Source organism: Cololabis saira, chromosome 12, assembly GCF_033807715.1.
Source record: "Cololabis saira isolate AMF1-May2022 chromosome 12, fColSai1.1, whole genome shotgun sequence".
Taxonomy (NCBI): Eukaryota; Metazoa; Chordata; class Actinopteri; order Beloniformes; family Belonidae; genus Cololabis; species Cololabis saira.
Window position 1 is genome coordinate 30,393,584 of NC_084598.1, and position 26,630 is coordinate 30,420,213.

Sequence of the window (26,630 nt, forward strand, 5' to 3'; positions counted from 1 at the left end):
CTTGTATAACTTTCTCTGCTGGCTGGACACTGGGACTTTCCAGCAGGTTGCGGGCTCTGCTCCTTTAATGTCTGAGCCGATTTCCAGCTAGCAGCAATTTGCAACAGGCTCAGCGATCCTCCCCCTGCTGGATTATTTAACAGGTGCTGAGTCCCATGTCGCCATCTGCTATAGGAAGAAAAACACCACCAAATATTCTCCGGGGCCCATAATGCGACAAAACAATACCAGGCAGCGACAGAAAAAAAGGTAAATAGATTTGACTAAATTGATTTCTGGGTGGAAGAAAGTTTGCAACAGGTGTCCAGGACGGAGGATCCCGCAGAATAGACGCATAACTGAGCTGCACGCCGTCGCGTAAAAACAGAGGTCAGTTCAGTTGGGCTCTAATGATGAACTTGATGAGTCTTATTTTAATATTTAAACGCTGTTCCGCTTCTGGGAGTATTTTGCTTTTGACCATCGGCCTGTGAAACTCCATGGAGCGGTAATTCCCCCCCACCCCCCAACCAAAGACACTAACCTGGTGACTGGCATGATCTGAGGTGTCGTGAAATACAATGGTTTACTAAATCGGGGTCAACGTAGTAAGTGAGGGAAGACGCAGCATCATCAGCATCATCATCAGCATCAGCAGCAGCAGTGATGGTGGTGGTGGAGGGCGACAGGGCGCTGCTCGCCGCCAGGCAGGGCGACGTGCAGGCTCTCAAAGTGCAATTAGCGGAACAAGCGCTCAACGGGGACGTGAAGGACGCGCTGGGAGCCTCGCCCGTCCACCACGCAGCCCGGGCCGGCAGGCTGGCCTGCCTGCGCTTCCTGGTAGAGGAAGCCGGACTGCCGGGGAACTGCCTGGCCAACAACGGGGCGAGCCCGGCGCACGACGCGGCGGCCACCGGCAACCTGGCCTGCCTGCAGTGGCTGCTGAGCCAGGGGGGGTGTCGGCCAGAGGTGAGTGAGCCGTTTCTTCCTGGGAATGTCAGTATAAAACTATTTGGATAACTGATCAGGAAGACATGAAACCTAAACATGACACTATAGCCAAAGTATTTCACTCCTACAGGAGGACCCTCACGCCTGAATTATGGTTCTGCGTTAAATCGACGCAGTGCCTATACGCCGTAGGCTCTTTGTTGGTGTAACGCAGACCATAAATCAGCCTTTATTCAGTTGTGGGTTTGGTATGTTTTGGTAATCCTCATTTTAGTAAAAAAAAATCTCCTTACACTTAAAACAAGACTCATCACTGGAAAAAACAACAATTTTCACCTGTTTCAAGTATTTTCACTTAAAATAAGTAGAAAAATCTGCATGTGGAACAAGATTGTATTGCTTGTAATGAGAAGATATATCTTGTCCCACTGGCAGATTTTCCTACTTATTTCAAATGAAAATTTACTTGAAACAGGAGAAAATTGTCAAATAAGTTATTTTCCTGGTGTTTTTTTTCTGGTGATGACTCTAAATGTTGAAATAGCAGTAAAACCACATTCATTGATGAAATGACATATGGGATGGAAAGGGGGGATGGCAGTTTTACAGGGGGGATGATTTTGACCGTTTTTATTTCAGGGGGGATGCCGTCCCCCCTCATCCCCCCTCAACTCCAGTACTGCCTAGGAGTATTTGAGAAAGAAATTGGACTACTTACTACTAATTGAACAACTAAGTAATAATTACATTCTGTCAGCTCCAGAAATGTGGAAGTACACTGAAGTTAGACTTTCCGTTCGGGTTAAAATTCACTTTGCTGCACTGCCTTAAGTTACCATGGCAATGAGGTATGCAAAGCATGATTTGCAAATGCAATGTACCATAAAAAAGCAGATACAGTGAGTTGTAGGGGTCACAAATACAAATATATAACAGGATGATGTGATAGCTGGATAAACATTTGGTGCTGTATTGGTTGAACCTGTCACATGATGGATTAAAACCTCACGCTGACTTCATTACTCATGTGTCCCTGGTGAATGGGAATAATTCTCACCCTGCAATACTTGGAGCATGTGGTTTAAAGGAGTCTTGATATAAGCTCTGACCCAGTTCACACTGGTGATCTTCGAAGCTTGTGCAAAACTATTGTGACCATTTTGGTTCTTCAAACTCCAGTACACGACCTCTAAATGTGTTATGAGGATACTTTTTTGGTGTTTGTTCACAACCAAAAGAGATCCCACATGGTTCTGAGTTGATGCATAGCTTGGAGTTGATGTTTAGACTCGTGTAGGCTTTCCTGGTGGCTGATGAAGTGACCATGCAGTGAGCAACAGCTAAATAAAATCTTAGAGGGATGGTGCAAGATATTTCTGAATTTATTCGGCAATCTGACTTTATCTCATGTTAAAGATGATCATTTGTGCAGCTCCACTTCTCAGAGCAGCAGATAGAGTCTCTGGTGAAATGACGCACGTATTAATGCACATCTGTCCAAAGAGCATCAGCTGTGTTAAGTAAATAAAAGTTTTTCACAAACACATGTCAGGAAATGAAAGCCAGAAACCCATTCCACTGTAAAGAAATTGTTGGATGAGAGTGTTGTAAAAACCTTTAGGTTACTTAAAACCTTTTTTACTCAGTGACCAATCATTATAACTCATATAACAAGAGTCAGAAGTTTGGAAATGTTTTATTAACACTGTAGGCTGTGACGGTCAGCGGCAACTAAAAGTCTTTATTTATTCGTAAAGAAGCCGTAGGCGACACCACTCGCTGACACAAATTTGCATGCTCGCATGACTTCTGTGGTTTGTGTGGCTTGGCAATGTCCAATAAATGAGCAAAAGAGAACTCGTCTGGAACAGCCATTTTTCAACTTCCAAGGGTGAAATTAGACCAAAATAACTTTGGACACCTCACAAAGCTACAATAGAAACACCTGTGTTGCTGAATCAAAGCTGGCCCATGTTGCTCAAGTGTTCATGCTTGTTCTGACTCAGGTAAGTCCAGGTGGAAATTAGTTTGAATGGAAGGAGGGCCAGATGTTTGATGCTACGGCGAACAAAACATAAGGTCGTAGATTCATTTGGATTCTCAGGCTATGTGTCTATTTCCTTTTTGGAACACTCTTCAAACCAATAACTTCTCAGTTTTAGTCACAGTTTGACCCTGTAACCTCTCGATATAACCTTTACTATCAAACTACTTTGGTTGTCACTCATGGTTGTCAAAATAAAGAAAATGTGTAATTACAAACCAGCTTATTTAACCTCTGCTGTCATTGTTTGATATCCAGGACAGGGACAGCTCTGGTGCTACCGTCCTCCACCTCGCGTCCCGTTTCAGCCACCATGAGATCACCGACTGGCTGCTGAAGAGTGGCGACGTGGAGCCAGAGGCCTCCACGGATTCAGGCGCCTTACCTCTTCATTATGCCTCTGCCAAGGGAGACATGCCCTCGCTCCGATTGTTACTGGGGCACAGCCCAAAGTAAGAGCGACACAGCCTTGTTGGCACTAACAATGTTATATACAGCTGAATCTAATATCCTCACAAATCTTTTTCAAGTGAGACATTGCCTGGTCTGATATGCATTCATCACTGAGAAGCAATTCATACCAAGAAACAAAAGTGCACACATATTAATCCTTAGATGCATATAATTATGTTCTGTGTGTAGTAACAAGATGAACTCCCACATATAATTAGAGTTTGGAGACTTAAATGGAGCACTGCAGACAGTTGCAGTGACTGGGACTTTTGGGATACTAGTTCATCCCTTTACTGGCCTGGATCAGTATTTTCATCATTGTCTTTGGTGTTGGTACCTTTAAGTGTTTTCTTGCTATGGAAATCAGTTTTACAAAACAAAATTAGGATGCACACTCTCCAGTTCTCTCTCAGACCAGCAGCCTACATTTGATTTTGAATTTTTATTTAGAAAAATGTGATCAACCACAGTGAGTTTTGTCATCCTTTGTAATTAAAACAGACAGTACCAGCTAATGTTCAGGTTTCAGACTGATTTCAGCCTGACATTGATCAACAATGTTGCTTAACAAACATTTTAAGACAGAAACCGAAAGAGTCCTACGTTTATTTATTACATTTTTATTTTCTGAATAGTTTATGTTGAAATACTATTTTGGAAAACTAAGAAAACAAACCTTTTGAATTGAATGGAGTCATTATTTTTTCCGGGCTGCAGAGACGCTCCTTCACAATAACATGTCCAGCATTACTCCGTCCGTCGTCAACAAGCACTGCCGTCCCTCTTTTTTACTTTTGCTGCTCGTTCTCCAGTCTCTGTGTGGTTTATGAAGTCCATGTAAAGTGGTCTGAAACACGCTCCTGCAGCGACATCCCGGTGAAATACATCACACTGCATTGCTGATACTTCCACTGTGTGATGGGAGAAAGTGAAATTCATACGAAGCAACTTCTCTGTGAGGCCACATCAAGAGGTGTGTGGGATTTTGGACCGTTGTTGTGAATATTCAGTGTTAGAACGCTTATTTTATTAACTAACTCTTTATTCCTTCTTTTATTCAAAATGTTTTTTAAAGTAAGCATTTGGGTTGCAAAATATCACAATGTAGTGGAAAAGCGTTCAGTTCAGAGGCAGACAGAGAGTCCATGGCTTTACATGAAGCCTGTATGTAGCCTTGACGACCGCATACAGGCTTTACATAAAAGCCTGTATGTAGCCTGCACAGCCATATCCATCAGCTTTGCGAAACTGTCTCTCATGAAATGGCTCTGCTGCCCCTCCCATTCACAGCCATTTGCACCAGTAGAGAATGTACCACACCAACTGCAACAAGCTGGATGCAGGCTTTATGTGATGATTCATAGAGGAGTGTCCAATAGCCATTATTCAACAATTGCCTATTCAACCACTATTTTTATTGCAAAACCAACAGCAGTCTTGCTCTGGTGCTCCTACTCCGCCGCATGCCATTTTGGAAGTTTTCTTGTTGATAGTCTGGTTGCTACTTTGTCTACGTCAGATGCTTCGTTTCTCTGATTGTTTGTGTGTTTATCCAGTATTCAAAATGTTCCCCTCTGAAATGGAAAGTAAATACATTTGGGCCAGGGCCAGGTAGCAAAAGTGTCTACACCACTGAGGCGCTAACTTACCACTGAAAGTGAACACCTACAGTTGCAAAGTAACACCAAAACAAACTGGAACAGGTGCAAAGCAAATAAAGCTGATGATGTAAATCTTCCCCAAATGATTATGATCATGATGATTGATAAACACTGTTATGATGCTTAATACATCCAGTTGTAATTATTAGAAAGTTCTTTGTCTTTTATGTTTGTCGTGGTATTACAACACTCACAGTTTGACTGACGCGCTAAATTTTCACTCAGACAAACCTTATTGTTGGTGCATGGCTTGGTTTTCCATTTGGCATTGATTTAAACAGAATAATTGCATTCTTTTTTGGTTATAAATGAATACAGAAAATGCATTAACCATTAAGGTGAATGTTTATCTGTCCTTGTCACTACTACAGTGATAAAATGTAATGCCTGGCTTCCCCCATTAAGACGAAGAAAAGTGATTAAGGCTCTGTTGATAAGCAGCCTTTTGTTTTCAGTTGTTTTGACATTGATGACCTCTACAGGATAAAGCAGCTATCCTCGTGCCCTGCACCTCCAATATTGTGTGGTTGCACCCCAGACAGGTGTATACCTGCTGAAAATTTAATGATCCTTGGGGACATGGTAGCCTCCTGATAGCTTGGCCCCATTCACTCCTCCGCACCGCCCCTCCCGCCACGGCTGTTTACCACCATCTCCACGGCGACCCACAGTCACACCAACTGCTGATAAGATAATGAGGAAAACAAATCCATTTGAATAGACGGGTTGCTTTTTAGTCACCAGCCTCAGGCATTGTTTGGAAGAGAACTTTGCAGCGGCGAGATAGCCTTCTTTATTACACGGAGCAAACATGCATCAGTGTATTTTAAGAGGCAGTTGGAAGGTTCATAAATTGTTGTTCCTGTGAAATCACAAGGATAACCTGTCACTTTTGGTACGCTGTCACTTTAGTAACAATCATGCAATGACTGTGCAGCATGTTGAGTATAACTGCAGCGGGTGAAAGTACGTCCAAGGACAGATTTTAAACTATAAACATGGCTTAAAGCAACTGAAAGCAAAAGAAAAAAAAGGCTGATGATGCTTCCTCCTTATTCATTATCACAAAATATTTAGTTTGGCTCTATGTCATAGGATGCCTCTCTAGCATTGACAAATGAGTTGGAGACACGTAGCCTGATGGAAAAAAAAGTCACGAATGTACACAGTACATAAGTACTCTTTTCATACACGGTAAAGGTCTCGCTGTGAAGCAGCTGCAGTGTTTATGTAACCAGTTTTTGTGTGTGTACAGGAGGGAGGGAGCGCAGTTGCATCTTTGTTTCCAGATACTCTAGTTTGTTAGATTTATGAACCAGATCTGAATTGGTGGCTCATTCATCAATCCATCCCAGTAAACCAAAACAAAGGGCCTAATGTGCTGTGCCTGTGCTGATAGCTTTGATACACAAAGGAGGGAATGAATGAGAAACGGTGAAAGGGACCGGGAGCGAGAGAAAGCAAGAGAGCGAGAGAGAGAGAGAGAGAGAGAGAGAGAGAGAGAGAGAGAGAGAGAGAGAGAGAGAGAGAGAGGCAGCAGACAGGTTATGTAATCAATTAGTACAGATTAAGATCTTTGGCAAAACCAGCATAAACTCAAAAATGGCACATTTCTGCATCAACACAATCAAGAAAGCCACCTGTCTGAATCTACGCAATCTACACTCTGTAAATCATTTAATTTCTTGTTTTGCCTTAATCTTATCACTTATTTTGTTGTGTATAGAAATCCATATAACTCTGATCTGATGTTGTAATGAATTAGAAAGAAAGTCACAATACGCCAACATAAATAAGAGCAAACAACAATAAAACTACCCAAATTCAAAGAGTTCAAATCCGTTTTGAGGACAAGGAGCACTTTTGAGATTTAGTTCTGTCCTTTAAAGCCCACCGGCTGCTATTGTGTGCCACATTAATTCGGAAATAGACTTTGATTTGTCGTATTTGAAGCTGTTAAGCAGTGTGTTAAGACATAAAGAGAGAAAGGGGTAAATAGCTGAGAGTTCAACTGAGCCAGCCGCTGAGCAGCGCTTTCATTCCTTGATTTTAATCTTCTTAATAACTTATTGGTACAAGTTGGATTAAAGCCCCTTTCAGCTTTGCCTTTCAACAACAAGTGTAAACCTCCAAAATGCAATGGAACATGCCATGCTGAGATGCTTTAGGGTATGGGAACTCTGAAGGGATTATAAAACAACAGACGTGTAAATATTTTCCGTCTTTCTACCAAGAAACAAAACCTTTAAACTCAATAAGACGCTAAACAACTATAAACCATATACAGTAGCTGTGACATTAACTTGCTTTGTTAACCCCCAAAAATCAAGTAAATTGCAAATGTTTTGCATCATTATGTCTCTCTCTTTCAACATTTTGCATCTTAATTATGTATAACACTTTGACTCTGTCCTTCTTTTTTCTCCACTGTGATCATTTTGTATTATAGTTTGACAGTTTTTCTTCTCTTCTTCCTTGGTTTACTGTCTAACTTTTGTGCTGCGTTTGTCATTCTCTGTCAGTTTGTAGCAGTTTTGCATGGCCTTTGTTTAATATCTTATATTTTCAATTATAATATCTTTATGGCTGTTTTATGCCTAATTTTGCATAAGTTTGGCATATTTTTGCTGCCGCTCAAGGCTTCTTTACTCATTTAGTCTATAGCATCTTAATTCTGAATTAATATTATACTGTAGAATATAACCAAATACCTCCTGTCTTTTCAGTCCACTACGTCTGTGGCCGATAGGTCATTTCAGTAATGAGAGAGAGTTTTAATCTTCTTAACACGTACTTGTACTGATTTTTACATGCTGCAAGACATATCCAAAGCAAATTAAGCAAGAAACAGCATAGGTGAGCAGTTCTGCCAGTGTACTGTATGATACTAGTGGCATACATGACATAAATTAAGAATCATTCATATCGTTAGGCACTTTTCATAATCTGTACTTGGGAACCATTCTTAATCAAGTCCAAGGCTTACATTATGTGTGTGAAATGGTCAACTCAATAATTTACATATGCTTGGATACTTCAAAATGAAACAAGACAAAGTGTGGAGCTGTATCAAAGGGATTTTAAAGCAAAGGGATTCATTCATGTAATTTGAATAAACACAAAGTAGTTTTTCGACGTCTGATCCTATTCGGTACTTTACTTACTTACTTACCTTTTTTTTCTTCTTGCTTTGAGCGTCAGCTGTCAAGACCTGTCCTTCAACAAAATCATGAAATATAGAAGTATTTTACGTAGTCACGTCTACATTATCAGACATTTAAATAAAGTATGTATGTTAGCCCATAAAGTGGAAGAAAACCACAGAGTTGGTCAAAAGTCTAACATGCAAGAAAACCGTTAGTGTGACATCAATCACTTTCCTTGTAATGAAGATGACCTTGGTGTATTTGTTACCGTGGTAACAGCAGACTTTCAACCACTGAGATAAAATGCTCATCAGAGCAGAACAAGACACATATTGCATGTCTTGTGCCACTTTCTTGACAAACCTCTAAAATCTACATTTGTTCTCCAAATGTAACAAATGTGAGCATCTCGACTGAAAGAAGTTGTGGAAATGGTTGTGTGTGTACTTTTCTTCTGATGGCGTCCCGCCTGGAACCCCTATCTGTCACAAAGTTTTGTGACAAAGTAAATGTATTTCCTTGAAAGACTAACGTGTGCAGTACGGAAGTCCACTTTGGCTTCATGCATAATTTATTTCTCTGTCCCTTTCTTGGTGACAAACACAGATTGCTTCTTATTATTATTTATAAATATTTAGTGTCAAATTTTTTTTACCTGGAACTTATTGCTCAATCGTCCAACTGGACTTCCAGGATTTCCCTCAAAAGTCAAATATATATGCCAAATGCTTTTGCATTTTCACAGGTTGTTTTTTTGTCGTTCAGCGTAATATCTGCACAATTGTAAGCGAAGAGCCACATTCATTCAAACAAAGCCAGGCAGGTTAATGTCTAATCTGCGGGAGCATTTACCCTCATTTCACTCGTCCTCCTCTACTCCTCCCCTTTACCTTCTCCGTTCATCTTGCCCACTGACAACTCTTCGTTAAGCACATACCAAGTCGGGTAAAGCTCGTGGATTGATAATCCTCTTAAGAGACTCGTTGCTCGTTTGTCAGAGTCCAAATAAAGCACGACCTTATGGGATTTAGTGGTGAAGCTCTTGTTCACTCCGTGACCTCCTACTGTGACGGAGAAGATCTGGGACAACGAGGGATGGGTGCACTGGACGAGGTTTTTCCCTGGAGGTTTGGTTAAGGGCCTCGGACATAAAGGAGAGTGGGATTTGGCTCGGCATCACTGCTGTCTACTCTTAGAATAACACATGACACTGACAAGCCCATGCTATGCTCTTACAGTTGCCTGTTGTGTTTTGGGGGATTATTCCCACATATCCACTTCTTTAGATAAAGTCTAAAATAGTATTTACATGTTGGAAAAATGTGTTACTTTCAGGTGGTTTTCACTGAAATAGATTTAAATATTGGAGCAAAGCAGATATAATGTGGTTTCTAAACATCATCACATCAGCAGACACAGCAGCGCTGCCAACTATTTATAAAAAATAATTTAGCTTGGACAACAGTCATCTGTATTTAGATTTATTAAGCTCTGTGACAAATAAACAAGCATGTTCAGTATATGAACACAGAGCCAAGATTATCTCTTAAATGGAGGGCAAAGGCATGAAGAGGCTTCACCCTAAGTTCAATGTTTCTATATTATTAACTATAATAAATGTTCGACAAATCACCTGCTGGTTATTGTATTGGTTATTGAGTTAGATGGAATACATTTAACAAAAGTGCTGCATTTTAGACTCCATCTACTTGGTGCATTATTGTCATACGCCATCGTAGTAACCCACACACCCCCACTCAGAAACAGAACCAGAGTTTTCCTCCTCTGATGTGGAGGTAACGTTAGTTGAACCAGCCGGTCCTGTTTGGGTTAAAGTACTGTTAAATATAGAGTCCCAGTTGAACCGATTTTAAAAATAGCCTCACCAATCTGGTCTATTTTGACTCCATCCAAGATTCTTAACTACTTTGCGGTTTTATTTACCAACAGTGTTGTCAACTCCCAGACTAAGAATGGTGCCACACCGCTCTACCTGGCCTGCCAGGAGGGCCACCTGGAGGTCGTCCAGTACCTGGTCAAGGATTGTGGGGCAGATCCGAGCATCAGAGCCAACGACGGGATGACAGCTCTGCATGCTGCGGCTCAGATGGGCCACAACACCGTCATTGTCTGGCTGGTATGACGGACTGTTAGGACACTGTACATCAAATCAATGCTATGAATTTATTGACTCATGGATAAAAAAAATGACTTTTTAAAACCCTGAACTTGAAATTGTGCGGTTTATCATCTACAGGACTGTCTCAGAAAATTAGAATATTGTGATAAAGTCCTTTATTTTCTGTAATGCAAAAATGTCATACATTCTGGATTCATTAAAAATCAACTGAAATATTGCAAGCCTTTTATTATTTTAATATTGCTGATCATGGCTTACAGCTTAAGAAAAGTCAAATATCCTATCTCAAAAAATTTGAATATTCTGGGAATCTTAATCTTAAACTGTAAGCCATAATCAGCAATATTGAAATAATAAAAGGCTTGCAATATTTCAGTTGATTTGTAATGAATCCAGAATGTATGATATTTTTGTTTTTTTAATTGCATTACAGAAAATAAAGGACTCTATCACAATATTCTAATTTTCTGAGACAGTCCTGTATATTGAAAAATGTGCCTGCGGCCGTGTTTCACCGTGGTAGGGAGTAAATGTCCACATTTACCCCAAAAGGAGTTGTAATCTGTCTGAAAGAGTAGTGTCCTTATCCTCCCTCGTGTAGATGAGCTTCACAGAGATCAGCCTGACAGACAGGGACAGCGATGGAGCCACGGCCATGCACTTTGCAGCCAGTCGCGGCCACGCTAAGGTGCTCAGCTGGCTGCTGCTGCATGGAGGAGAGATCGTCACCGACAACTGGGGAGGGACGCCCCTCCACGACGCTTCGGAGAACGGCGAACTGGAAGTAAGTAGTGTCTTATACAGATCTTACTCTCGTGATAGATGTAGTGTTCAGTGAGTACATTTTAGTTTAACAAATTTGTCATTTTCATGAATATTTTCTAATTAAAGGGGCAATTTCAGAAGACGGCAGGCTGAGAGAACCATTATGAAAAGCAAATATTCAAAATTCCATGCGCAGTTGTTGTGATTCTTGCCCATAGGGGTTTTGGCAGCCATCTGTTTTGAATGAAAGCCGTCTCGCTTATTGTTTTTTACCACCTCCCCAACCCACTGCTTTGACTAATAGTTATGGTTGGTCATACAGTTTCTAAAGCCCTGGCCCAGCGTTTGGAGAAAACTGTGCATTGACCACGAAGGATAGGAAATTTAACTGTAACTCGACCTGACTGGAAAAGGCTTTTTTAAGAAGTAAAATGTGCCAATAAAGCAAAACAACAGGTTTTCCTACTGATGCCAGATGCTTTAAACACTTTGCAGGTTTGCTTTTGATGCTTCATTCTTGTTTCATGTAAAAATCATGAAAAAAAACAAGAAATAGTTTACGTCTTCACCCAGTCAGCTATATGATGTTAATAATGCTATGACAGAGGACACAAATGCAAGAGAGAAGGGTGGCAGCAGTGGTTAACAATGACCTTTATTTAACCAAAAAATAATGACAGCAAAATGTTCAGAGGAAAAAACAAGAAGTCTGGAAGCCCAGGTGGGCAACTGATTCATGTTTGTGTATATTGGTTTAATTGCTGCTTATTGTTTCATACTGTAATTCCCTTTATTTTATGTCTGACACTTGCTGTTTGCTCTCCAGTGCTGTCAGATCCTTGTGGTCAACGGCGTTGACCTGGGCATCCGAGACCAGGACGGCTTCACGGCAGCAGACCTGGCCGAATACAATGGTCAATCACAGTGCGCCAAATACCTGCGGACAGTGGAGAACATGGTAAGATCTCTCGCCAACATGGGAGGTTGAGTAGGAAGTGACATTTGTGTTAAACTTTCACTGCTTTCAGCTGTGTTTATTATTATTTGTCATTACATAAACACTAAAAGGCTATAAACTGACAGAGTACATAAAATACGAGTTTCATCTATGAGGCTGGCAGCCTGAAAACGCTGACCACCACAGCTGTAATCTTAGACAGTATTTGTCAAATATGAATGGTTATATAGATTCATATACATGTGTTTGTGTCCAATTGTTTTGCATTTCCATTTTTAGTTCTTCTTGCCCATAGTGGTTTTGGCAGCCGTCTGCTATCACCATCTCTCCAACTCATAATCAATCTAGTTCTTGTGTCACTGTCGTTACATTTTATAAGATAACAATGAGAGGGACAGCTTTAGAGTGAAAATGATCCACCAGCCTCTTTATTTGTTACATTTTTATCTTTATTTTACATTTGCTTTTGGTCAGTTATACACAGCAACATTTTCATTTTGCTTAGGGATTGATAAAGTACTTCAATTCAGTTCAATTCAAAATTGATACTCTATGCTTGAAAAATGTCTTATATTATTATTGAGGCTAATAAATAGAAAATACAAATCTATTACTAAATTTAATTAGAGCGAGATTTCATATTTTCTTTGCCCGCAGTTCAATCTTCAGTTGTTCCACGTATGGAAGCAAAGGCCAGTCCTGTAAAGACCTGAGTAAATGTGGCTGGTGTTAATGTTTAAAACACACAGAGAGGGAGGTTTAGGCGTGTGCTCTGCCTGTCGCAAAGTTTTGCATAAAATTGCATCAGCTTAATGTTCCCAACAAGTATACAACTTCTTTGCACGCAGGTTGTACCTTTACTAAGACGTGTAATAAAAACTTAGAAATGAATGAGATAAGCTTGTTTCTAACAGCCGGAACATGAGCGTTGTTACATAGAGCGGTTTTTGTTTGCGGGATGCATCGGAGGGGCTTTCCCACGTTTCCGGTTCATCTACAGTTCATCAGTTTGCATGACCTCTTTTTGGATTTTCATTTTTAGGAGACGTGACTTAGCGTAACTTTGTACAGTCCCTGTAGTGACCACATGGTCCAGAAGTAGTCGAAACTGATGACGGCATCATATAAGTCAGTTTGCTAATTATTATTTTTTATACTACTTATTTATAAACTCAATTTTAAAGAGGTTCATCCTGACAAAAAACTTCCCAGATGGTATTGTGTAATTGAATCCAAAATATTTGGCTTATATTTTGCAGATTATCTATTTGGTCCCCCAAAAAATACATTTATTTATTCATTTCAGTCACAAATAACTGTCACTGAATCTGCTCGTGCCTTGATAGATTGTAGTTTTTCTCTGCTAATGATTGCAGCTGCTAACACTAAGTGCATTTGCCTCCATGGTCACTGTACATTGAAGTCCCAGAGTATTTGGGAATAACAATAACTGCTCCGCACTGATCTCTCTGGTGCCTGGGAAACATATTTCCTTTCTCTTGCACTCTTTCTCCTGAGGGATATTCGGCCACATGAGGCCTGTGTTGTGGGAAAGGAGAAAGGCCCGGGAGACTCCCTGACATGCTGCCAGGGGTTTTATAACTGAGCAGTAATTAAAGTCGTAATGGTTTTCTCTTCAAGTAAGACACCAGAGACTAAGAGGTATTAGGATTCATGAACTGATGAACTAATCATGTATCGTAAGACTTTGTCTTTGAATCAAGTAACGTGTAAATACTAAGCTATGCATTGAATGACTACTAATGTTTGTGAATACTAACACATATGAGGTGACTTTATGAGCTGTATCCTCTAACAGAGTGTGGAGCATCGCGTTTTGTCGAGAGACCCCTCGACAGACCTGGAGTACAAGCAGCCAGACTCCGGCCTCTCGTCCCCCAACACCACCATGCCCCCTGCCAGCCAGGCGGCACACTTCGACATCGGTTCCCCGTCGAGCTCCTTGTCCAACTACAACTCAGCCAGCTCCAGCCAGTCCAGCACCGGGGAGAAGAGGAGCAGCCTGACGACGACTCGGGGCCCGCCCTCTCAACTCAATACAGTTGCACAAGGTATAGAGTTATTTGAATGAATGAATGAATGAATGAATGAAGTTTATTCAGTCATTTCAACACAAAACAACACCAAAAAAACATTGTACACAGCATTAACATTTCATACAAAACCAAAAAAATGTGTTGAACAATAACTGAAAAGGCATAGGCTGAAGCAAAATGCTTATAAAAGCCTATCCTATAGTACCAACTTTCTATTTTTGACTACCGACCTCCAGAAAACCAAAAAGAGAATAGAAAAGCAAAGAAACAACAAAAGGCAAAGAAACAATAGAAAAGCAAAGAAACATTTACAGATGGTCAATTGCACTTATAAGCTTCAAAAATAGCTTTACAAACCATTTTCTTAAATACAACAAAAGAATGACATGTTTTTAAATTTATGTTGGCATCATTCCAGAATTTAACTCCAGTGATGGAGACACATCTCCTTTTCATACCTTTTCATTTTACACACTTAGAAACATATTTGATTTCATTTTTACAGTCAACATGATGGCTGACACAGGTTTTGCTGTCCTAAAGTCATTTAAACATTTAAACATGCGTCTATACTGGTGCTGCACCGTAGTGGCCTGTGTGTCACCACTTTGTTTTAAATAAAGGTGCACAAGCACATTTGGTAGTCTCCTCAAAACTGTCTACGAGAGACTGAAATTAGTAAATTCTGAGTTTTCTCCTTGTTTTCTTTCATTAAATGCCTGTTTTTGCTTCACGGCTGCGTCTGTGCCACAGGTGCATCAGAGTCGGCCATTTCGGACATGCAGGCGTATATGGACATGCTGAACCCAGACATCAGAACCGAGGCGCCCAAGAAGAGCGAGACACCCGCCGAATCCGCCTGCAAACCGCCGCCGCCACCTCCGTGTTACCCACCACCGCCTCCCCCACAGCCCCCCTCACAGCCCCCGCCGCCGCCGCCGGGCTACCCGCCTCCCGTGCCGCCTCACGAGCCCACGTCAGCTGAGTTCCTGAAGGTGAAAAGCAACTTACGGCGCGTGGATAACAACGACAAAAACAATGAGGTACGAGAAAGGCTCCTCCTTTGAGAAGTACAAATCTTATCAAGAACACTTCAGACGTGTGCAAACATTTTCTGATCTCAATGGAGATCACTTTAAAATGACCAGCGATTACATCTGTTGTCAGGGTCACTGTTTGCAAAAAAAAAACTAAACGAAATACACATCAACAAGGTTTCTGGAGATGTTACAAGTGTTTCCAAAAAATGCCTTCCTCTGCTTTTTGGAAATCAAGAATGTCATAGGGAAGCTGACACATGACGCAAGGCAATACTTCAGAGGCAAGAATAACAGGATGCTTAAAAATAAATTGGCAATTAGTGGTTACTTTCCCTTGTGTGTCACATCAGTTGAGCTGCAGCTCGTCAGTGTGATAATGTGCCTTGTCTGGAAGCCTACAATGATGTTATTGTGTTAGCACGGCTAACGGGGCCACAGAAGAGGCTCGTTAGTGTGACAGGCCTCTGGGTTGACACAGACAAAGCCTAATGTGATGGGTTTGATCTTAATCTGAGTAATTGATCTGGCCTCGGATCACTCAAAAGCATTTAAAGAGCTGACCAGAAGCAGCGATTGAGGTTGACATCAACATTAGTCTCCGTGCTGCTTCTCGTGGTTTAGTGTCGTATCCAAGATTGGTTTAGGTTTAATTCCAATTGAGATATACATGAGATACAAATGAGTCTGTCCGGTACAACTGGAACAATAACAACAGAGATATCTAATCTGATGGCTCACTCTCACCTAATGAAAAATGTATTTCCTGATTGTTACTACATGGCTGCATGCTTCTGCTCACTCATAGTTTATTAGCTTACGAGAGCTACATATTCATTTTTTTTACCAGTGGAAGTGAATAAAATTGCTGTTTGGAAAGCCGTTTCCATCTTGTAGCGTTCCGGTCAAAATGCACATCTGGATCTGTCTGGTTCAAGCCCGTCTGTGCTCAACATTTTCACCTTAAGGAAAGTCAGTCGATCAGCAAAGAGACGGCAAAGAGGTTTAAATTAGTGTTGCTAATTGTGCGCAGGTGACCAGCCCAGGAATAGCCCTCATTAACAATTGAATAAAAGTCAGCGCACACGGACAAATGTGTGCACAAAAGCCCTCACAAGGCACCCAATAGGGAGACGACTGTAAATTATGTAATCATTTCCAGGTTTGCTGTTGATTCACAGATAGACAAGTCTTGTAAATATGCGGAATGAACCTTTAGGTGAAGATAGTTTCAGGTGTTTAATCATCTTTTTTTCCTGTGATTTGACTGAATTCAAATGTTTATTGTGGATGGAGCTTTCAAACAATGACCTCTTTGCCTCCTAGATTTATTTATTTTTTTCCCTGGACTGCGGCACCTCTAAAAAAAACACGGACTTTGATATTTCCCTCACGATTAATATCATTCTTGAGTTTTTTCCTGTTAATTGGGGCCACAGAAAGGCTGGAATATTGTAATAATCCTAAAGCCCGGAGGATTTGCGTGCTTCCGCCCACGGTCAGGGCAATACATGGGTGTTTTGCATAAGAGGAACTGGGCAGGGCTGGGGAGTGGTTGGTCTACGGGTTGGTGGTGACATCACTGCCACTGCTGTGCTGGCCCAATAGGTTATTGATGAGGCCTGTGGGTAAAGTGAGAGGGCAGGTAGAGTGACAGGTGTAGCGCTGAGCAGAGTGAAGGCGAAGCGGCTCTGGATCTGGTGACAGCTACTCTCTCTGCTCCTCTGGATTTTGTGGATGCTGCTCTGTACGGACCACAGAGGAGCTGTGAGACTGGATTCTCACCACTAAGGTAAGGCACGGAAAAGAGAAAGGTTTTACAAATGGCAAAAGGGGACAAATAGAAGCTTGTGTTGCGGATTAAACAATATTAATAGCAAATCTACAGGTTGTGGAGCTTTTGCAAGGGTGGACATTGAATAGGAATGCCTTTTTTCATGGTTAAAAATGTTGTTGTGTTAGACTTTTAACAAGTTAGTTAGTCTTAGTGACTTTTTACAAACTTTAAGCCCACGTTATTTTATGACCCGATTTGCCCTGTGCATGAGAGCACATGCAAATGCGAGGATCAGTTTCAAACAAAAAAACAGCCAAATAACTTTATTGAGTCATGCACACCATAAAAACTGGAAGACCAGTGTTATATACATGCAAAAATAAAAACATATGAGTTTACGCTGACATACAGGTATGCATAAAAGGGGGAACGGGTGTATGTCTGCATGTGTGAGAGGAGAGGAGGGGGCAGCCGAATTGCTTTGTACATTTGCTATTGTTGATCCACCTCCCTGGAGGATGACACACCATCTGCAGCACTCCCTGCTCACATTACCGTCCCACCTGATGAGTGCTCAGGGACCATCTCTTTGACAGCAGACATGAGTCAACACAATTAAAGAGGCTTAGGAGAACTCAGAACATGAAACCACAGAGGAGGGTGGGTCAGGGGTCAGCTGACAATAATTCCTGCTTAGATTTATGTCAGACATTGAGACGTTTGATATACTGCTCCGCCTTTTGTGAGAAGTCACGCTGCCTGCAAACATTAAGATGTAAATGAATACAAATCTGATGCCGAAGTCCCGGATTTGAAAGGCAAAATGACATTTTGCTTTGAATAGGTTACATGTGTTTTCATGCATCTGCCAGTAAAGAGAAGATTTTGAATTTAATGTAGTTAAAATGGCCTGTTCCCTCGTCTATTTATCCCCTTTGTTGTACATTTGTGTAAAGTAGTACGTAGGAATTGCAAAGTTTAAATTTAGAGTTACGTTTGGAGTCTAGTTCTTAATGCAAATTCAAAGCTTTTTGCATTAGTAAAATACATCCACACACTGACGGGAGAAAAAAAGAGAATTAGTTTTAAGGACTGCAGAAAATGAAAGAGAAGGATTTCCACTGATGTAATCTGAAACATTTCAAGTCTATCACATATAACAACAGCAATGGTGAATACTGTCTGACCACAATAAGCTCTCTTTTATTTTAGTATAAAAATGCATTTGGGTCTTTCGGCCCTCCTGATTTTTGATGAAACATAGATGCCAGTTATTGTTTCGTTTTTTTGTTTTTCTTTATGAACTAGTTTAATGCCTTGTTGTTTTATTCAAACAAAGCTGCTTTGGTCACACGAGAGAGCTAATCTGCCAGTAAAGGAGAGTAAATATGTTGTTTGCAGTGGGTTGTTCTTTGGCCATTTTAAAACTACTTCCTGCACATTGAAGTATTTTCAAAATATCAGCGGTTATATATTTTTGCAATTTACTGCCAGCAACTTCTAATTTCCTTTTATTTAATTTGCTAGATTTCTTTCAAATGCATAGTATAAGCCGCACTCTTGATAATATACGTGGAGGATTTTACACAGATTTAAGCAAAGAACTTCATATTCTACTAACATTTATTTCTCTGTTTTTGAAACTCTGAAGCAGCTGACGCCCAGAGAAGACCAAGATAACCTGCGCCGGGTGGATTCAAACAGGAAGTCGAGGAGCTTTAGCAAGCAGCCCAGCACTGGGGACTACTACAAGACTCTGGGCAACGACGCGGCCGAGCCCCTTTGGAGCAAAGGCATGTCGCCCAACGAGGAGGCAAGTCCCACCTCTAATAAAATTACCCAAAAGTTCTCATTGTACTACAATTTGAAAAAATGTGTGAACAGTTAATATCTTATAATAATCATGGACACAAACTTTCTCATAATTTTCTTTCTGCTGGAACTAATTTTTTAGGTGAGCAGGTGATAGTATTTCATTTTGTTTTCACAACTACATAATTATATAATTTTAAAGTAGTGTACAAGCTGTTTTTTGTTAGTAGAAGGGACATTTACGGTGCCCCGGATGCAGTGCCCAGCCCTCTGTGGGCATCCCCGCTCTGTGTACTGTAAGGTGGGGTTGTTGGATGCAGCGTTGCTGGGCGAGGCCATCGTGTGCTGGCGTTAGGTTACAAGACTGACTGCACTATTTGCTTGAGCATTACCACTGTAATCTTCTGTGCTCTTGAGCTTTTGTCTTCCACCTGATGCAAACTACCCCCTCATTTCCATTGCCTCTTAAACCTCCACCCCATTGTGTAAACTGTCTGCGCAGCTATAATGGAACAAACTCACAACGTTCTCCCTGACAGGAGACCGCTCAGCAGGATGCTGACAACAAACAGACATGAAATGGAAAGGAAAACTGCCCCAAGCCTAAAAATAGAATGCATTTCATCTAAATTCTAAACAATCTTGTTTCTTATCAGACCTACGACTTCAAAAAACATTACATGCATGTAAAGATAACAAAAAGTCAAATTTGAGTAGTAGGTCTTTTAATTGATGAACACAAAAGCTTGTGCTTAAATAGAGTTCCTTTTATTCAGACGTATTCAGTAAAATATTATTTCTGGGGTCACTGTGTGCTTTACCTGTGTCTGAGCTTAATATACAGGACCGTCTCAGAAAATTTGAATATTGTGATTTTCTGTAATGCAATTACAAAAACAAAAATGTCATACATTCGGGATTCATTACAAATCAACTGAAATATTACAAGCCTTTTATTATTGTAATATTGCTGATTATGGCTTACAGCTTAAAAAAACTCAAACATCCTATCTCAAAAATTTAGAATATTCTGAGAATCTTAATCTTAAACTGTAAGCCATAATCAGCAATATTACAATAATAAAAGGCTTGCAATATTTCAGTTGATTTGTAATGAATCCAGAATGTGTGACATTTTTGTTTTTTTAATTGCATTACAGAAAATAAAGAACTTTATCACAATATTCTAATTTTCTGAGACAGTCCTGTATGTGGAAAACAACAAATGTTGAAAAGAAAAGGAGTTATCTTGGCCATATATATTTTAGATAAACATTTTTAATGCTTTGACATGGCCTTATTTATTCAAGAAAAAAAATCTCCTTGTTCCCTAAATTCCCAGTTAAACCACCTGTTTGGTCTACATGCCTTCACAGCCAGTAAGGACTGAATGAACGGAGGCGGTTAGACTCTCACCAGTGTCCCAGGAGAGGTGTCCTTAAAAGCTCACGGGTGTCAGGAGAGGAGGGGGTGTCTGGGGCGGAACATGCTATAATCCACATTGAGCCAATTAGGGCGTCAGTGGGGCCCCTCCTCCTCCCAGAGGACCCCAGCAGATGGACGGGCTCATCGGCGGGACCGGCACGTGCCGCCAGCGCCCATCTGTCCGTGGCCCCCCGCCTAACTCTCCTGGGACTTTTAGAAAGTAGAGGGGCAACAATGATGAGCACGCGTCTGAAGAGCAAAGGAGGGGAAGGGCGAGAATTAAATGTCACGGTCCATTAATTTGCCCACAGCAGTTGTGCCACGCTTTGGGGGCGTGCCGGGCGCGTGCAAGACTATCACTTGCAGGGACAGATGGTTTTCTTTCCTTTTGTTTGCCCCTTCAGAGATTCCCCCTATGGGATTAGGTCATATTAGCTGTGTCATTAGTAAAAGGCCATTGTGTCTTTATGAGTTGATTAGAGACTGCAGGAAGCAGAGGGAGAACATATCTACGAGGGGCGCGTACATCTGTCTCCGTCAGCAGCCCCTGGGCAGGAATTCAACGCTGACTTTGTCCAGTGTGAACGAGTTTAGCGTCCCACCCTTAACAGAGGTGTCAAAAGTATTCACATTTATTACTCAGGTATAGATACTAGAGTTTAAAAATACTCCTGTAGAAGTTGAAGTATCAACTCAAGTTTTTTACTCAAGTAAAAGTATAAAAGTACTGGTTTCAAAACTACTTAAAGTATAAAAGTAAAAGTAATGTAAGGGGGGAAAAAGCCATTAAGGACAAAAGCCATTGAAAATGAATGCATCTTAGTATAATGCAAATATATTAAAGAACCATATATGTGTACTATTGAGCATTAACATGTGTTTCAGAGAGCAGAAGATATGATGACTAGTTGCCTATAAGTATTGTAATGGTGCAAAAAGTCAAACTTCAGAGGCATGTTATCATTTATCCTAACCTTTATTGGAATGTACATCTAAGTTTAGTTGCAGGAATCTGAGAGCAACGGATGTAAGAACAAAACTGGACAAGAACATCTGAAACAACCACAACCAAATTCACTCTATCCGGATGGTGCAATTTAACTGTATAGTTTTTTTTTAAAGGCCGAAATGAAATAGAGTAACGAGGCTGTTTTTAAAATGTAAGTATACATAACCAAAATTTCTATTTAAGTAAGGTCACGAAGTATTTTTACTTCGTTACTTGACACCTCTGCACCTTAAAGCCTGTACAAGTAGGCCAAAGAGTATTTGTATTATTGTATTTATACTATGATAACTTAAGGCTAAAACTCCAAGAACTGATTGAGATTAGGCGATAAATGGGCCGCCCATTCCATCCCTCGCCCCAGTGAGCAAAGATCTGCCGGTGTAGCGTGAGGAGTGTAGTTGCTGAGCAAACCCTGCAGAGCAGGTCAAGTTTACAAGAGCCAAATGATTGACAGCGTCTGTCTCCTCCTCCCCTTCTTGTTATTTCTACCAGGATTCGGTTTTATTGGAGGAGCCCGCCGAGAGTCCCACCCCCAGCTCTGAAAATGGCACCACGCAGGAGTCGGCACCGCCCCCACCCCCTCCGCCTCCACCTCCACCTCCTTTGAGCAATCCCCTGCCAACACCCCCTCCGCCTCCTCCACTCCCTCCAGAGACGCCAACCTACCAGTACAACGCCACCTCCAATCAGAGACGCCCATCTTCCTCGTCAGGAAGTGAGTGCCCCCGCACGTTTTCTTTTTTTTTTCTTCTTACATACTTCTCATTCATCTGAGATTTCCTACTTTATTTCTTTATTTCTTTTCTGGTCATCTATTGTGAATTCTTTGTTATAGATTTATTCAAAGAAAGCAGAGAACCCGTGGTAACGAGAGCAGCGTAATCGCCCTGGATAAAGATTAGTTGTGTCCAACCCTCGCAATCTAAATACTAGATTATAAATTAATGATGCAGGGTTACAGTTACCCTGAGTTCTGGTTTAGTGTTCAGCTATTTCCTTAAGTGCCTCCCTGTGTCCTAGATGATGCAGTCTCACAGCGATTACTCTGCTCTCGCTCCAGAAAGTTTTAACTGTTGTGGAACGTGATGTATTTCTGATGCGGTTGTAAATTTACTCTACAAGGCTGCTGTGTGCTCTGAAAAAGATATAAGCTTCATACAAAGACAATAATACAATCACTGGTCATGATTACCTTCAAATAATTATTGAGCTCCCTCAACACACTTTGATGAATTGAAAAGATCCTACACTTACCACAGTTGATGAACCTTTCTTCGGGTTCTTTGCCCTAATAATCCTTCTGTCTGTTACTCACCTGTTAACGTGCAGCTTCTGTCACTTTTCCTTTCCACTTGTTTGTCTTCGTTGTGTTCTTTTTCCTCTTTTGTCTCCCGTGGCCTGTCCTCTCTGCTGCTCTGTGAAGTTGGGCATATCTCTGCCACTCAGGCAGAAGGAGGACTGCTTAGACAGATAAAGAGTAAGTACAGACGTAGAGTCAGTCTGTCCACTCAGTAAGTTAACAATGTTGGATACATTTAAGATTCACAGAATAAAGTGAGTAACACTGAAACACATAAAAAAGCAGCATTTAAATTTTCGGTTGCAAAACAACATGATTGTCAGTGAAAAAGTCAGAGTAAAAACAGTTATCTGTGTTATTCTTCAACACACTTGCTTCTTCTCTAATTATTCATTCATTCATCCATCCATCAATTATCTATACCCACTTCTTCCTGTTTGGGGTTACAGGGGTCTGCTGGAGCACAGGTACACCCTGGCCATTTTAAATAATTAATTATGCTCTATTTTACATCTTCTTTCAGTAATAAACACAAAACCTGCCACAGACCATCATACAAGTTTTAAACTATTTTTTTAACTACTCAATGATTAATGTTTTTCTTTTCTCACAAAATAATATATCAAGCGCCTAGGCCTGTGTTGAAAAAATCGATATCCCAATTCTAAATTGATTCTCATATTAATTCCTCAAAATCGATTCATATGTCTAAAGATCGATTTTTAAAAATTTTTTTTTTGGGGGGAGGGGGGGTTATAATTTTTTCATTTTATTTATTTATGTATTTTCTTTTTCATCATTACATTACAACTTTTGGTAATTTTTTTGTTTATCCCCAAAAAAGGAATATTTTGTTGGACACGAGAATAACTGGTGCCATGTTTTTGCCTTTAAATATGTTTAAAGGTATGAAAACATTAAAGTGTTAGGTTATAATTGCATAAATTGTCTATATTTCATTACTTTATATACTGTCTTGGGGTTACATTTGCAAAAAAGGCTAAAAACCAAATGCCCAAAAATTAAAAACCAAAATAGACCGAAAATGGAACAAATAAAAAACGGAATGTGGGAAAAAATAAAACCGATTTCATCCGTCTCTGTTTCCTCCCTGGATCTGTTTGGTAATTCTGACCCACATGATGTTACTGAAAGCAGTTCTATCAGCATTCTGGGAGGTAATTGGTCCTTACAGCATCATTAGCTGCCAATACTTGCTGTTTAATCTCAATATAATACTAGTAGTAATATTTTGCATAACTACAGTCATATAATTCATGCAACAGCTCAAAAAACTGTTTTAATAACACTAACCCAAATCAATATCGGAATCGAATCGGATCGAATCAAATCTTGATAATCAATTCTGAATCTTAAGAATCGGAATCGAATCGATTCTTGACATTTGAATCGATCCCCAGCCCTACAAGCGCCTTTATTTCTGAAGTACTAACTATGATCGCAATGAAAAGTGACTCCGCTATGTGAGGAATACAGACATATAAATATTGGCTATCTTGAACAGATTTTCTAATAATCTGTAAAACTGGTGTGTGGGACACACACCAGCACATCTGTCGGGACATGCTTGACAAAAGCCTGCGAGTGAGTTGGTGCGAAACAAAAGTCTAAATGAAGGCTCACTTAGAGTCTAATATTGCCCCCGTCTTTGTTGGTTTTTAAAAGAAATTGGTAATAAACGGTAAAAGCGACTGTAACTGTAAAATGGAAATTACTCTATTTTATCTCCTTTGTTCAGCTAATTTCCCCCTCAGGTCCATTTATGCCCCCCTGTTGCAATCTAATGGTAGAAATGCAATAAACCACTCAAAGCTCACGAGTACTTTGTGCTCACTAACGCTGCGAGTTTATATCTTGGCGGTCATAAAATTAGAAGCTACTGTGATGAATGATGAGTTTACGGCTCAGACGCTTTTTGAAAGGACAAGGACAGAGCAGGTGGCGGATGAGGCCGACTGGAAACACTGCTGGAGGAGAGTAAATGGTTGGTGCCCTGTTGTTCTCTGGTTCTGTTGGTGGACACAGGAAAGAGGCAGCAGCTTTTGATGTTGTAGGACACAGCGGGTTAAGGAGCAGTGTGGCCTCAGTAATTACGCCATTTGCTCCCAAGAACCGATCAGGTAATAAACAGGCCATAAAATTAGAATCATTAAAAACACAGATCAGTTGACATCGTAACGATTTTTTTTGTTTTATTTAACCTTTATTTACCCAGGTAAGCAATTTAAGAACAAATTCGTATTTATAAATGCAGCCTGAACAAAAAGCATAAGCACTTTGAGGGGAGAGGAGAAGGGGAGTGCTAGAAATGAAAAACAACATTATGTAAAATTGCATAATAACAGTACAATAAATATGTACAATAAATATAAATACAGTAACATTGAAAAACATTAAGACAATGGTCGGCCTGTGCAAGTGCAAGTGTAATTTGTTGCAGATTTTGTTTGAAGACAGAGTGTAATATGAGGGAGTTTTAGAGTGGCTGAGTCCAGATGACTGTGACTGCATAAAAAGACAGAAAATGATGGACATTTTCTACTAAACCAAACACAAGTTACTAAGAGGAGATGCCTGACCATCCATAACTGTTTAAAACGGTGTGCTGCAATTGCACCCTCCTCTCTTTAAAGCGGCTGTTACGTGAGCGTGTTTATACATCATCATTTTGAGGACATGTGACTTGATTAAACGCATCTCATCCGGCTTGCGAGATAGAGAGAGAGAGGAGGACACAAACATCGCTCCTGGGTTCAAAGGTGGTGATAGAGATCCTAACTGGTCAAAGTAGCAACCCAGTTTTTTTTGGCTTTGGTTTTTGACCTACCTGCCACACCTCCACCTCCTCGTTCACTCGGTCGGACCTGTTGAATCCACACGCCTTGTCTGAACAGAACAAGCAACAGGCAGGCAGCCTTTATCTTCATGGACCCCATTCGAGAGCAAACTGTAGAAAGATTTTATGGTGCGGGGTCTGCAGTCTCTCCTTCTCTGATCCAGAAACTGCATGATGTAACTGCGTGGGTGAACTATATCTCAGGTTTTCTGCAGGGAGGATTGCTTCCAGTGTGCTGAGAAGCTGAGGATTGAACGCTGGCTCTGTGTGTGTGTGTGTGTGTGTGTGTGTGTGTGTGTTAGTGTGTACGTGTCCGTGTACGCGCGTCCGTGTGTCTGTGGGTGCGTGCATTTGTGTGTTAATTCCTCACCAGCTTTCCAATGGCTCGCTGTCACTTCCAGTTACTGGTGATTCTTTTAGATTTCCCCCAACTGTGATGATGGAGCTTTAATAGAAAGCTGTTCTCTCCTCCCCGAGTGCGACTCAGTGAAAGGGAGAGCGAGGGAGAGCGAGGAGGGGTGGCACGCTAGCGAGGCTTTTGTATCCGACTAGACCACTGTGGTTACCTCGACAGGGAGCACTTTTACGAGAGGACTTTATTCTTTTCAACAAATAGAGAATGAGTAAACAATGAGGGGCTGAGGATATTCGCTACACCAAAACAGGTGAGACATTTACTGACTCTCAATGTATCTGGAGCAGAATATAATAATTACCAGTATAATAGATTAGTATCATAATATACATTTGAGCTTGTTGTTTAAAATGATGAGTGTATAGTTATTCTTGTGTCACTGTTACCATTTTATGAATCATTTTTAAGAAAGATGTGGTCTCATTTTTGTCAACTTTTTCGTACCCTGATGGATGTGTTGAAATGTTTCCATTTTTGTCTGTTCTTGAAAGCGAACACAATCCTTTGTTAAAGCATTAAATAATATAGGTTGTGGGCAGAGTCTGATTCAATTTGTTGCATTGTTCAATGTAAGCAGATTATTATCAATGGAAGCCTATTAAACAATAAGACTAATGCTGTTATTCAATATTAATTAGCAAAACTGTTAACTCCTGCATTCTGGTCTCTGGTCCGCTGATCAAAGCAAGCACAGCAAGTCCTCTTCAGCATGCTTGTTGCTTTTCTCATCACCTCTTGGACAGACTCAGGACTGCTTTCTTTTGTGTAGACTTGGAGGGGAAAAAAATGAACCACATGGTGTGAGATGAGGTGATCAAGGAGAGTGGGGAAGTTTTGTAATTCG

General features: G+C 40.7%; 1 protein-coding gene across 6 annotated transcripts in view; it reads left to right on the forward strand.

Annotated features, from left to right (window-relative positions):
* The window catches only part of espn (espin), a 39,697-nt gene continuing 13,067 nt past the window's right edge, over nt 1–26,630 (forward strand). The window contains exons 1-10 of one of the 6 annotated variants that reach the window (XM_061736511.1): nt 1–948; nt 3,233–3,426; nt 10,185–10,371; nt 10,976–11,158; nt 11,966–12,097; nt 13,917–14,169; nt 14,908–15,197; nt 18,620–18,781; nt 21,707–21,929; nt 22,638–22,691. In XM_061736511.1, coding sequence (XP_061592495.1) covers nt 646–948; nt 3,233–3,426; nt 10,185–10,371; nt 10,976–11,158; nt 11,966–12,097; nt 13,917–14,169; nt 14,908–15,197; nt 18,620–18,781; nt 21,707–21,929; nt 22,638–22,691 — 1,981 coding nt within the window. In that variant the 5' untranslated portion in view covers nt 1–645. The remainder of the gene's footprint in view (nt 949–3,232; nt 3,427–10,184; nt 10,372–10,975; nt 11,159–11,965; nt 12,098–13,916; nt 14,170–14,907; nt 15,198–18,619; nt 18,782–21,706; nt 21,930–22,637; nt 22,692–26,630) is intronic. The other 5 variants (XM_061736507.1, XM_061736508.1, XM_061736509.1 and 2 more) reach the window with 5 other exon arrangements.